The 12,048-nt window shown below is 41.1% G+C and overlaps 1 protein-coding gene across 7 annotated transcripts in view; it reads right to left on the bottom strand.

Annotated features, from left to right (window-relative positions):
* Kiz (kizuna centrosomal protein) overlaps positions 1–12,048 on the bottom strand; it is a 109,547-nt gene that overhangs the window by 69,918 nt on the left and 27,581 nt on the right. For all 7 annotated transcript variants that reach the window (XR_008215456.1, XM_052726458.1, XM_052726461.1 and 4 more), the window contains 2 exons: positions 5,619–6,264; positions 4,333–4,639 (listed from right to left, as the gene is read on the bottom strand). Coding sequence is in view for 6 of the 7 variants with exons in the window: in XM_052726458.1 (XP_052582418.1) it covers positions 4,333–4,639; positions 5,619–6,264 (953 nt within the window). In the remaining variant the exon portion in view is untranslated. The remainder of the gene's footprint in view (positions 1–4,332; positions 4,640–5,618; positions 6,265–12,048) is intronic.

The raw sequence follows: 12,048 nt of genomic DNA, 5'->3' as shown, positions 1-12,048 counted from the left end.
TCCCATACTCTGTGTCCTTTGTATCTGAATACCTGCTTCCTCCAGACCTAATGTGTCCTTTCCCTCCTAACTTAAAGGCTATCCAGACTTCAAGAAGCTGCACTGAGCCTCCAACAAAAGCCTCCAAAGAATGGGTCCTTATTCTTTGGACCCATGTTGAATTTTTTTCTTCATCTGAATTTCTCCTGAAATACTAGAGTAGACTGCAAAAGATGACCATATACTTCCCATCTCACGTGTACATCCCTTTGCAATGCAACTTTGAGAGCCTAAGAGATGGACTGGTCCTGTGACTCTCTTTATCCAACGGAATGTCAGCAAACAGGATGCAAGGAGACACTTACATAGCCCTTGTGCAGGGAGGGCTGGGCACACCTCTGGGGCAGAGCACTTGCCTAGTATGGGGAGGCCAGGACTCTAGCCCAATACCACAGAACAAAGCCAAAGCAAGCACTAGGGAAACAGGGCTTGCCTTCACACTGTCTTGAGGCCCCATCACCACTAGTGACAGGCCATACTGACCTTCCAAATGACAAGAGACATGAGGCCAAGTCACTCCTGTGGCCCCCCCAAATGACAATGGACCACCACCTGTCACATGGAAAATAGCAAAGGTAGTGCTTCAAACCATGAGGCTATATGCCAACTTATATTTCAATTTATTTATTCTTTAAAATAAGGAGATTCAAAATCACCCTTTTCAGTAACATTTCTTTGCTGTTTCATTTTAGTACACATTTTTAAAAAAATGTATTTACTCTGTGTGTTTACACACACAAGCACACAGAGTGCACGTAGAGGTAAGAGGACAACTTTGTGGAGTTGATTCTCTCCTTCCATCTTTATGTGGGTTTCAAGGATTGAACTTTCGATTGTCAGGCTTGTGCTGAGCTATTTGTCCAGCCCTTGGCATGTTTTCTTATAAGAGTTCATTATACTCACGATGGAGAAATTGTATGAACTGGTTTTCAATATTTGAAAGCATTTATGGGAGTGGGTCTGGAAACTTACACAAACACTTGGCTTCAAAAGAGAGAGAGATTGTATTTGTTTATTATTTATTTGTGAGACAGGGTTTCACTATGTAGTTCCTACTGGCCTGGAACTCACTATGTAGAATGGAATGGCCTCTAACTTAGAGATCCACCTGCCTCTGTCTCCAGAGTGCTGTATTTAAAGGTGGACACCACCATACCCAGCAAGATTTTATTTTATTTCTCTACTTACATGTATATGTATGCCTGTGTATCAGTTTGTGTCTTTGGAGACCAGAAGAAGGTGCTGGATGCCCTGGAGCTGGAGTTACAGGTAGTTGTGAGCTGCCTAAAGTAGGGGCTAGAAACTGAACTCAGGTCCTTTGCAAGAGCATTATGTGTTCTTAACTACAGAGTCATCTCTCCAGATTCTCAATGACCAACCCAAGTACCATTAACAGGTAAATGTACAAATAATTTGTGGTATATTCATATACAGAAATACTATTCAACCACAAAAATAAATGAGATTTTGATACATGATATAACATGGATAAACCTCAAAGCCATATGCTTAACTGAAATTAGCTAGACATAAAAGGGGCATGTATGACTCCACTTGCAAGAATTATTTAGAATATGAATTTTATGTATATCATGAATGTAATTAGTATCATTGAATTATATATTTTATAATGGCAAATTTCATGTTATTTATTTATTATAGGAGTTAAAATTAATAGTGTAATATAGTCAAATTCATTGAATTGGATACTCTAAACAGAAGACTTGAACAGCATGTGAACTGTATCTTAATAAAGCTATTTTTTATTAAAAACATAAAAATCAGCACACCACGCTCAGTGGGTAAAGGTGCTTGCAGTCAAACCTGATGACCTGAGTTCATCCCCAGGACCCACATGACAGAAGGAAAGAACTAACTCTGACAAGTTGTCCTTTGACATCCATGTTTACACCACAACATGTGCAAGCCCTTGCCAGGTGCACACTAAATAAATGAGCAATTAAAAGAAAACCCCTTCAACCTAATTTCTAGAGAGTGTTTTCACCACAGAAAATCAACAGGCTCAAATTTAACAACACAGACAGCAAGTAACCTGCTGTGGGATGGTCTTTCTGTGTGCTGTGAAAATGTGTTGCTACCACTGGTTAATAAAGAAACTGTTCTAGCCTATGACAAGACAGGTTACAACCAGGCAGGAAATCCAAGTAGAGAGACAGGGAGAAGAAGGGTGAAGTCAGGGCAGATGCCATCCAGCTGCCTAAGGAAAAAGATGCCAGCAGACCTGTAACACCACAGCCAGGTGTCAAAACATAGATTAATAGAAATGGGTTAATTCAAGATGTCAGAGCTAGCTAGCAAGAAGCCTGAGCCATAGACCAAACAGTCTGTAATTAATACAAGCCTCTGTGTATTTATTTGGGACTGAATAGCCGCAGCACACAGGAAAACTTCCATCTACAATAACCATTGTTGACTGACTTTTCATTTTGAGGGAAGGAGGTTATCAGTATGAATATTGAAAATATTCTAAATGCCCATATTTTCCATTGAATATTTGAAAACCATATTTGAAAATTCAAAGGCACTTAGATTTAGAGTTATAGGAAAAAGTTATTCATGTAAATTTTACCTCAGAAAACCACCAAGTCCTAGGTAAATACACTGGTCCTTAGCTTACAGAGGTACCACCTTGTTCAGCATATTTCCATAAAAATAAGCCTACTGCCTTAGTTGATGTTTCTATTGCTGCGACCAAACAAAAAGCAAGTTGGGGAGGAAAGGGTTTATTTGGCTTATACTTTAGCCTTGCTGTTCATCACTGAAGAAGTCAAGACAGGAACTCAAACAGGGTAGGGTCCCAGAGGCAGGAGCTCATCAGAGGCCATGGAAAGGTGCTGCTCACTGGCTTACTCCTTATGGCTTACTCAGCCCACCTTATAGAACCCAGGACCAGTAGCCCAGGGATAGCACCACCCAACATGAGATGGCCTCTCCCCATTGATCACTAAATGAGAAAATGCCTTACGGCTGATCTCATGGAGGCATTTCCTCAACTGAGGCTCCTTCTTCTGATGACTTTAGCTTGTGTCAAGTTGACAAAACTAGCCAGCACATCTACAAACACAAACAGACACATTCCACCTCTAGTCCAAGTTTCTGATGTACTTCTATATGATGGACACCTGCAGCTCTTTGATGAGTGAAGCATGATAAGAGAAAATCCTCCAGGCTTCCCGCTCCCAGGCATCCAATTTCCAATGAGCAATCAGCCGTTTCTGTACACAGGGCATGCACTCTGCACCTGTGCACATATGCAGACCACCCACTCTGCATTAGCTGCCCTACACTGCTGGAATGAAAGGCAGTCAGCATGTTGGTGCAACTGAAAGTTTTGGAGGATCAGAAGTTAGGGGGTCAAGTTCCATGTACATACACACACACATGTGCACACTGTCCCCAAGGTCTGTGTGACAGTACTGTGCTCCTGGTCTTAGTCTACTCACTTATAAAGGTAAAGCCCACCTTAAGCTATTTACTTAGGCTTCTTCTCCTCCTAAAAGAGATTTAATATTACTAGTATGATTTGATTGGTTTGTTTACTCAGACAATTTTTTTTCAATACCTAGTAAGTTTTCTACTCAGGGGACACAGAAAAACTTGTTGGCCCCAAATTTCCAATCAATTGCAAAAACACATACCTTAGCTTTTATGAGGCAGATGTTGCTAAGTGCTCAAAATGTACCTCACGAATGCTCTATTGAACACCAAGGATTCCAGTGTTCTCAAATTTACACCCAGAAAAGGAACTCTGGCTTAGAGAAGCAAGGGGAAGTATTAGCTCATTTAATGGCATGAGAAAAAAACGACACCATATGGAAAGCAATGCAAGGATTAAGTGTGTACTTATAAGATACGAAGTCCTGAGTTCCCAGATTTGAATTTCTAGTAAGTTTGGCTACTTCTCTCTTCTGTGGGAGAAAAATGTCAAAATCATTTTTTAAAAAGAATAATGGAAGGGGGCTGAAGAAAATGAGGATAAGGGTTGGGTTGAATAACTTATACATTTACCAGGGATTGCCTGGGTATAATTATAAACTGCCAATCACCATAGTTCATTGACACTCCGACTTTCGAAAGCTATCTTAAAATTTACAAAAAGGAAAGGAAAGAAGAAGGGAAGAGAGCAAGTGAGAGTTTACCTAAAAGCCTACTTACAAGACTAGGCAGCTTACAAAACCACTACTGGGTGCTCAATGATATTGTCCAAGTGGAATAGACTCTCAAAACCATGAACAACTGAAAACAGAATGATTGTGAAAAAGAACTGCTTACTGTCTTGGTGAGTCTGGGGAGGACTCCCTTTCTGAATCAGGAAAGCTTTGGGTGTGCAAACTGTAATCAGTGAAGAGCAGATCTCTTTGCTGCTCGGTGTAGACTGATCGTGAGGCCTGCCTTCCATCTTCACCCTCCATCTTGGCTCCTGGATTTGGCAGTGACTCCAGATTCTCCAAAATGAGATCATCATCACTTACAGAAACTGTGAGGTCACTGCTGCTGCATGAACTTTCCTCCTCCTCCTTCTCCTCCTGCATTTTCAGAAAGGCCTTTTGTGACTTTGGGTCCCCATGAGCAAGAGCATCTGCGAGAAGAAAATGAATGCATTGTGGTTGGTTGCAAACTTTAGAGAATCCAAGTAACAGAGAACAGAACGTCATCCCTTAAAAAATGTATAGAAAATTCCTGGTGTTTCTGTGGTGTGGTGATGCATTCCTGTAATCTCAGCAGAGGCAGGAGGATCTCTATGAGTTCCAGGTCAACTTGGTCCACACAGAGGATTCCAGGCCTACCAGGGCTACACAGTGAGACTGTTTCAAGAACAAAACAGAGACAAAAACAAAAGCGGCAAACATGGAGAAAGAAGCACAGGTCTGGGAGGGAGGTAGCTCAGTCAATGACATGCTTGCCTCAGCAGCATGACGACCTGAGTTCAAGGCCCTGCATGACATACAGACACAGGCTGGAGTGGGGTGCTTATAGTCCCAGTGCTGGGGAGGCAGAGACAGGGATTCCTGTGGTTCCCTGGCTGGTCGGTCTACACACATTGGTGAAATCCAGGCCGATGAGAAGCCCCGTCTCAAAGGAAGTAGGTAGCCTTTCTAAAGTTGACAGCCAGACTTGTCCTCTAGTTTTCCTCCATATGCACACACGTACCCCCCCCCAAGATAAATATGCTCATATGCACACATACAAATGCACTAAAAATGTAGAAACAATCCCCAATTATAGTACTGAAATCTTTCAAAAATTCATTTCTTTAAAAAAATATAAACTTAGTGGTGCTGTGGATCAAACAAACCAGGGCCTCCTATACGATAAGTGCACATCTACCATTGAGCTGATCACCCTCAACCCTAAAAATACTTTAAACATTTGACTTTAAAAATCAGTGGATTCATCTTCTGAAACATTTCCTTGAACATGTTTAAAAAATTATTAGAATGGAATTCACTGATAAAGTCATTTCTTTGTTTTTAGGCAAAGAGATAAAATTATAGACCATGACCAGGAACGCTAGGCACTAAGAGAAATCAGCAAACAAATGCGGTCTCTCATCTCACCTGAGAAACCTTCCCAAGCAGAATGCCTCTCTCCAGCCCACTTATTTGCAGATGCACGGTGTTCTGAAACTGATAGCATGGGGACCGGCGGCCTAGCTCTTTCTTCCCCGACTTCAATATGTTCTTGTGTCAGTATTTCTCCGTCTGATCCCTCTGATCTGCTGGAACTGTCACACTTTAAATCAGTGGTTCTGTTCTCTGGACTTAATCTTTCCTGTAACGAGGAATGGAGTTCAGCAGACTTTCTGCCTTCAGATAAATTACTCGTGCTGTGACGTGTGCTGCTCCCTATCTCCAAGCAATGAGTTTGTTCTTCCTCAGACAATACATGGCTTGTGACTGGCGTTTGCTCACCAATCTGAAGAGATGTCTTTCCATCTAGTTTGTCAGACTTATTTAAGCACTGTGTGTCACTATTAGTTTGTACTACACAGCTGTCTGTCACACAGCTGCTCTGGGCTGTCTGTTGGTGTGAATGTGGGTCAGGAATTGAACGGTTCTTTGTGGGCTGGTTAGATTTCTGCTCTGTACTGAAATCGTCAATGCTTGAGATGGCTGACATCTGGCGGCCCATAAAGATTGTTGCTGGTTGATACAATCCTCTTGACATGGCTGTCCCTGAGTTAATTCCTGCCTGCACTGCATCCTGCAAACAGAGGTGTGAGTTAAACACGATGCATATGAACAATTAAGTACGTTGCATATGAACAATTAAGTAGGAAGGGAAAGAGGTAAAGGAAGCCTAAACATGGAAATCAACACCTATCACCCATAAAACATGTCTTTCCACTTAATGAATTAGCAAGCTCTACTACAGCCCAGATTATTATTGTAATAACAATGTCACTGGACAAAGCAACTATTGCCAAAAAACTATAGAATTAATTTCTGAAAAATGAAATGCATGCATTTAATCCAGCTGAAGTACATGGCTAAGACAAAATGAAATTAGTAAATTTTAGGTTATGAATCTTTTACCCCATTGACATTCCCTGGAAAGTGGTGAGTTCTAAAATCCCTCAACACAGAGCTCATTGAGCACTACTCTAAAGGGACATGACCAAAGAATAAAGAGAAAAAGCAAACCAGGGGATACATAGGACAGACAATGCAAGGGTTCAACTCTATTTCTAGTGCTATGTCTAAAATAAAAACTTTCAGTGGTGACCTTCACAATGGCATTGAAGCAAATAATAGTCATACTTTGTAATCAACTAACATCAAAATTTCCTCAACATCTTTAAGGAACTTTTAAGTAATTTACATTTACTAGCATGCTTATAGGAAATCTGAGCCTGGTCTTTGAAGGGAAAAGGAGAGAAGAGAGAGGCAAAGCTGAGCAAAGACCTGGCTGGAACAGGGGTGCATGGTGCCAAGCAGAACTACAAGTAAGAAGCATGAAGCCTTCCAGAAGCTAAGTGCTTTATTCTCAAAGGACCAGAGCACTCCCACAGTCAGGAGAGTACTCACTTCCCAGAGGCTTACATTGTGGATGGGGAGATACAAAATGTATCTACACCCTTCCTCTACAGATGGAAATACCAACGTCCAAATTACATGACAAGAAATGTCAGAGACAACAGAATCCAGACTATATTTCTTTTCAAACATTGTCTCTTCTAATCCTGGAATAATGAAACAAAAACCACAACCCACCCCCCAAACTCTGAAGTCAGCAAATCAAGGATGCCAGAGAAAGGTGATGGGATGACATGGCACTACATGGCCTCTGTCCCTCAGCAGAGGTGACAACCCTGAAAAGCTCTTCAGTCTCTGGGACTTAATCAGCTTTCTAGGAATCTGGAGAGCATTCACTTAGGAGAACCAGTTAGATCTTAAAAAGAACAGTAAGCTTCTGGGTTGCCAGGTGCTAGCCAAGTTGACAACCTGTAGTCACAGTGACAACCAGCCAAGCAGCCACTGGAAGAGGAATGGGGTGGGGGATATTCTCCCAAGGGCCCCATTTCCAGACAACAGTCATCATTGGACTATCTGGTATCTCCTTGGGGGACTCCAAACAAAAGACTATTTTGACTTGAACTAGCTTTGAACTGACAAATAGCCTTGTTCCCAAGCTGAATTTGCTGAAAATAATCAGAAGCAGTTGTTTAATGTGGAAGCTGCCTAAGACAGTAGACAGTACTTAGAATAAACAAAAGGCTATACACATTTTAAAGAGTGGTCAAAGAGCTGCCTGTGGGGGTGGGGGACTCCGGAAGGTTCTAGAATACTCCTGGGAATCTAGATGACCACCTGCATGCTCTGGGCTGGAGGAATGCTCAAGAAACACTTCTAGGAAGTAAACACCTGAGCTCTCACCTCAAGCTCACTTTGAGGCTCGAAGCAAGAAGTGAAGGCCAAGGTGGAGCTCAACGTACTTAGAACCCCTTAGCACAGGCGGTGAGAATCCCAGTCCCAGGCATTAAAGAAAGATAATGGTTACTAAGTAAATTTAATAGAAACCTCGGTGGCCACACGTGAGAAATAATACACATTCCACATAACTAAGTCACAAAATGGCTAAACAAACAGAAATTAATGACAAATTCTGGGAGAGTAGAGCTTTCAGAGTTGCCATATTTAATTACTTACAAATGAAATGAAAAGAAATAATAAACATTGTCTCATATAGACAGTGAGCATATACAATCAGTAAAAACTATCTCTAAGGAAGTCCAGGTATTAAGCTGACTAGATAAAGGCATTAATTTAGCTATAATTAGCTAAATATGTTTAAACAATTAAAAAAAGAACTAGAGCATTCCAATCTTCAGAGGCTGACTCTTCAGGCACCCAGGTGAATGACTTTGAAGTCAGCAGGTATGTCTATTGAGACCAATCTCAAAAGTGGAAAGGGCAGAGGAGGGAGGGGAGGAGGGAGAAAGAGAAAAAGAGATTTTAAATATGAGAATAATGTCCAAATAAAGAATATTATAAAGACATATAAATTATAGGACTGAAGCCAGACATACCTGTAATCCCAGAAGTTGGGAGGTAGAGGCAGGAGAATAAGGAGTTCAAGGCCAGTCTTGATCTATAGAGAATTCAAAGTCAGCCTGAGATGCATGAGATACTATCTCAAAAGAATTAACAAAAAGTATAGGGCTAGCTTGATGTGATGAGGCATGCCTTTAATACCAGTACTCTGGCAGAAACAAGCAGATCCCCATGAGTTCGAGAACAGCCTGGTCTACATGGAGAATTCTGGGCCAGCAAGGCCTACATAGTGAGATCCTGTCTCAAAATGAACAAATTATAGGACTAGAGGTGTAGCTCACTTGCCAACTATAAGTAAAACCTAGGTTTAAACCACAGCGCAAGAGATATAAATTATTAAAAAGGACCAAGTGGGAATTCTTCAGCTGAAAAGTACAATTATTGAAATGAAGAAGGGCTTAGCAGCAGATCTAAACAGACAGAAGAATGAACTAGCAATGCTGAGATAGGTACATTGGGATTGTGCAATCTGAGAGAAAAAAGAATGAAGAAAATCGTGAGCCTCAGAATACCATTTACTATATCAAATGCATTAAAGTCCCAGATGAAAGGAGAGGACAGAAAAAGGCTGTGGGGAGGGATCTTTATAATTTTGTAATAAGCACATTTCAAAGGTACCAGAAACATAAAAATAAGTGAAAAGGTGTTATTCTCTATATCCCCTAAGCTTGACTTGTATACAAATCCTGTCAAAAAAAAAAAAGTTTATTTTTCAATCTGGTTTGAGTCTGGAATACAATTCCATACTGATTGCAAAATGGTAGTTACCAAAAACCACGCTAGCCCACCAAAAACCAAAGTAATGTTTTCAGCGAAAACAGACTATTTCTGAATCTGTATTAGCACTTGACTACAAAAGCAAACTTGTACTAACACCTAAGCTGTCTTCTCACTCCTATACAACTTAGAGCTTCAGCCTCCAGATGTGGAAATCTCAAATAGCCTTTGGAGCTAAGTGTACACAATCACTGCACAGATGATCAAAGGGTTCTGGGGACCTTTGTTCGCTGGTGATGAAAGTTACAGTGAAATGGTGAATCCTTTTATGCACCCAGAGTAAGCTCTACGGAGAACTATAAAATCTGAAAACTAGAAGGTACCAGGATAAGGACAGAACAAGCTCCACCACTGCACTGGAACATCCCTCTAGACTTCAGGAAGAGTACAACAGTCAAAATCAGTCACTACTCTCCTTACTCACAGGAACAAACAGTATGTTTTCCTCCAAACAGTCTTGTCAATGCTTGCCTTTTACTGTTAATTAAAAAAATCGTCTGCCCTCATGATGGGGTCATCATAGTTTTTTGTTTGTTTGTTTTCAGAATACACACTATACACATGCACTTGGAATCACTGGCTGCTTTTTCTACGGTCTTTGTTTCCCTGAGTAGATAGGTGTTGGAGCCTCTTGGACGCTTTCTTTTACAATGGACACAGGCTGTTCAAAAACAATCCCATTATCTTTATCATCATTCATTTCAACCACTTCTGATTTCCATCTTTGCAAAAATGGTATACAAACTGGAGTGGGGCTCTGGCTAGCCCCAGGCTTCTCTGGAGTGTTAGGAGTGCCCCATGAAGCTCTTTTCTCTTTCTTCTTCTATAAGCCTGAAACCTCCTTTTTCATATAAGGTACAGCAGATGGGGAAAACTATAATGAATTCTTTCTTCAGCTAATCTCTTCCGGAGTAACTTTTGTTTCCTTTTAAATCACTCTTCTATCTGTGTCCACATTTCCAATTCTGATTATCCTGTTTCACCGCTGGATATGATGGCTAAGGAAATGGAACATTCTACTCTTCAAAAAGCTCTACATGTACTTTTTCTGTTGGCATAACACAACACCGCTCAAGTCTTTCACCAAATGGTGGTGTTCATTATTTCCACAACCATCTTGGCAACATCCTCATTCTCAAACTCCACCAAAGCACAGCTACAGCTACTTCCACATCCTTTCACTTCTGGACAGTCTGAATCCTGTAATAGTGCCAAACCAGGAGAAATAGGCATGGATCTGGCTTTTTAAGTGCTGGAGGTAGGTGGCCCCAAAGATTGCTCCAGAAATGGGGAGGGGTAATGTGTATATATGTACATGCTTGTGCATATGTACGTATGTACGCACGGAGGCCAGAGGTCAATGTCAGATGTCTTCCTCAGTTTTTTCTTATTTTTTGAGACAAGGTCTGTCTGAACCTGGGGCTGTCTGGTCGGCAACCCCCGGGGATCTGCGGTGTCTCTGCTTCACTAGGGTTGGGATGGCACACATGTATCACTCGCTGGCTTTTTTACATTAGATGCTGGGGATCTGAGCTCATGTCCTCATGTCGGCATAGCCAAGTGTTCTGACTCAGCCATCTCTGCAGGAGGAAGTTTTTTCTTGATTTTTCTTCTCTGTTCCACGTTGGCAAACCCATGCCATCTCCCTCTGAAACTGAGTCTTCTTGCAGATTCAGCAAAAGACTTGGCTTAGCTAGGCCAGGAAAACCCACCATGCTGAAGGTAGCCAAGCAGCACAGCACCACACAATGCTTTCCAACAATAAAAATTCTGAAAAACTTCCCGAATTAGATGAAAAACATGAACTTACATAATAGAGCTGAACAAAGCAAAGTAGGATAAACTACTCATTAGTTTTAGAAGGAAAACTAAATCCAAAGCTGACAGAGGCAAGAAATAATAAAGATTACAGCAAAGATAACATTGGAGAACAGAGACACAGAGGGGAAGCAACAGACTAAAGGATGATTCTTTGAAAGGTCAACAAACTGCTGGGCGGTGGTGGCACACGCCTTTAATCCCAGCACTCGGGAGGCAGAGCCAGGCGGATCTCTGTGAGTTCGAGGCCAGCCTGGTGTACAGAGCGAGATCCAGGAAAGGCACCAAAACTACACACACACAAAAAAAACCTGTCTCAAAAAAAAATAATCAACAAATTTTTAAAAAACCTTTAAAATAGACTCACCAAGAAAAGAAAAAAAAGAGCAATGGCTCAGTTCATTAAAATCAGAAATATAAGTAGGTAAGTAATGTGTTATTAATAGTTCGTTAAAAAATTAAAAGTGCAATCCAAGACTAAGTTTACACTAATAAACAGAAATACACCAGTGAATTGGATAAATTCTTAGGAAAGTACTACAATAACTGACTCACAAAGAAGTAGAAAATCTGAACACATTTGCAAGTCAAGCAATTTACTTAGTGATCACAACTTTCCACAAAGAGAAGTTCAGGAACAGTCGATTCTAGCACTTTAAAGAAGGGTCTATGCCAATCATTTCCAAACTCTTCAAAAAGTAGACAAGGAAGAAATATTCATCCTCTGAGACTGATTCTTCACACTAAAATGAGGCAAAGACATCACAAGGAAACTACAGATCACTACCATGCTCGGAGGGGAGGACGTCTCAGCGGAATAGAGCAAACTGAACCAAGC

This window comes from Peromyscus californicus, unplaced genomic scaffold (assembly GCF_007827085.1).
Source record: "Peromyscus californicus insignis strain IS unplaced genomic scaffold, ASM782708v3 Scaffold_7__1_contigs__length_154581171, whole genome shotgun sequence".
Taxonomy (NCBI): domain Eukaryota; kingdom Metazoa; phylum Chordata; class Mammalia; order Rodentia; family Cricetidae; genus Peromyscus; species Peromyscus californicus.
This window is presented reverse-complemented; position numbering and strand designations above follow the sequence as displayed.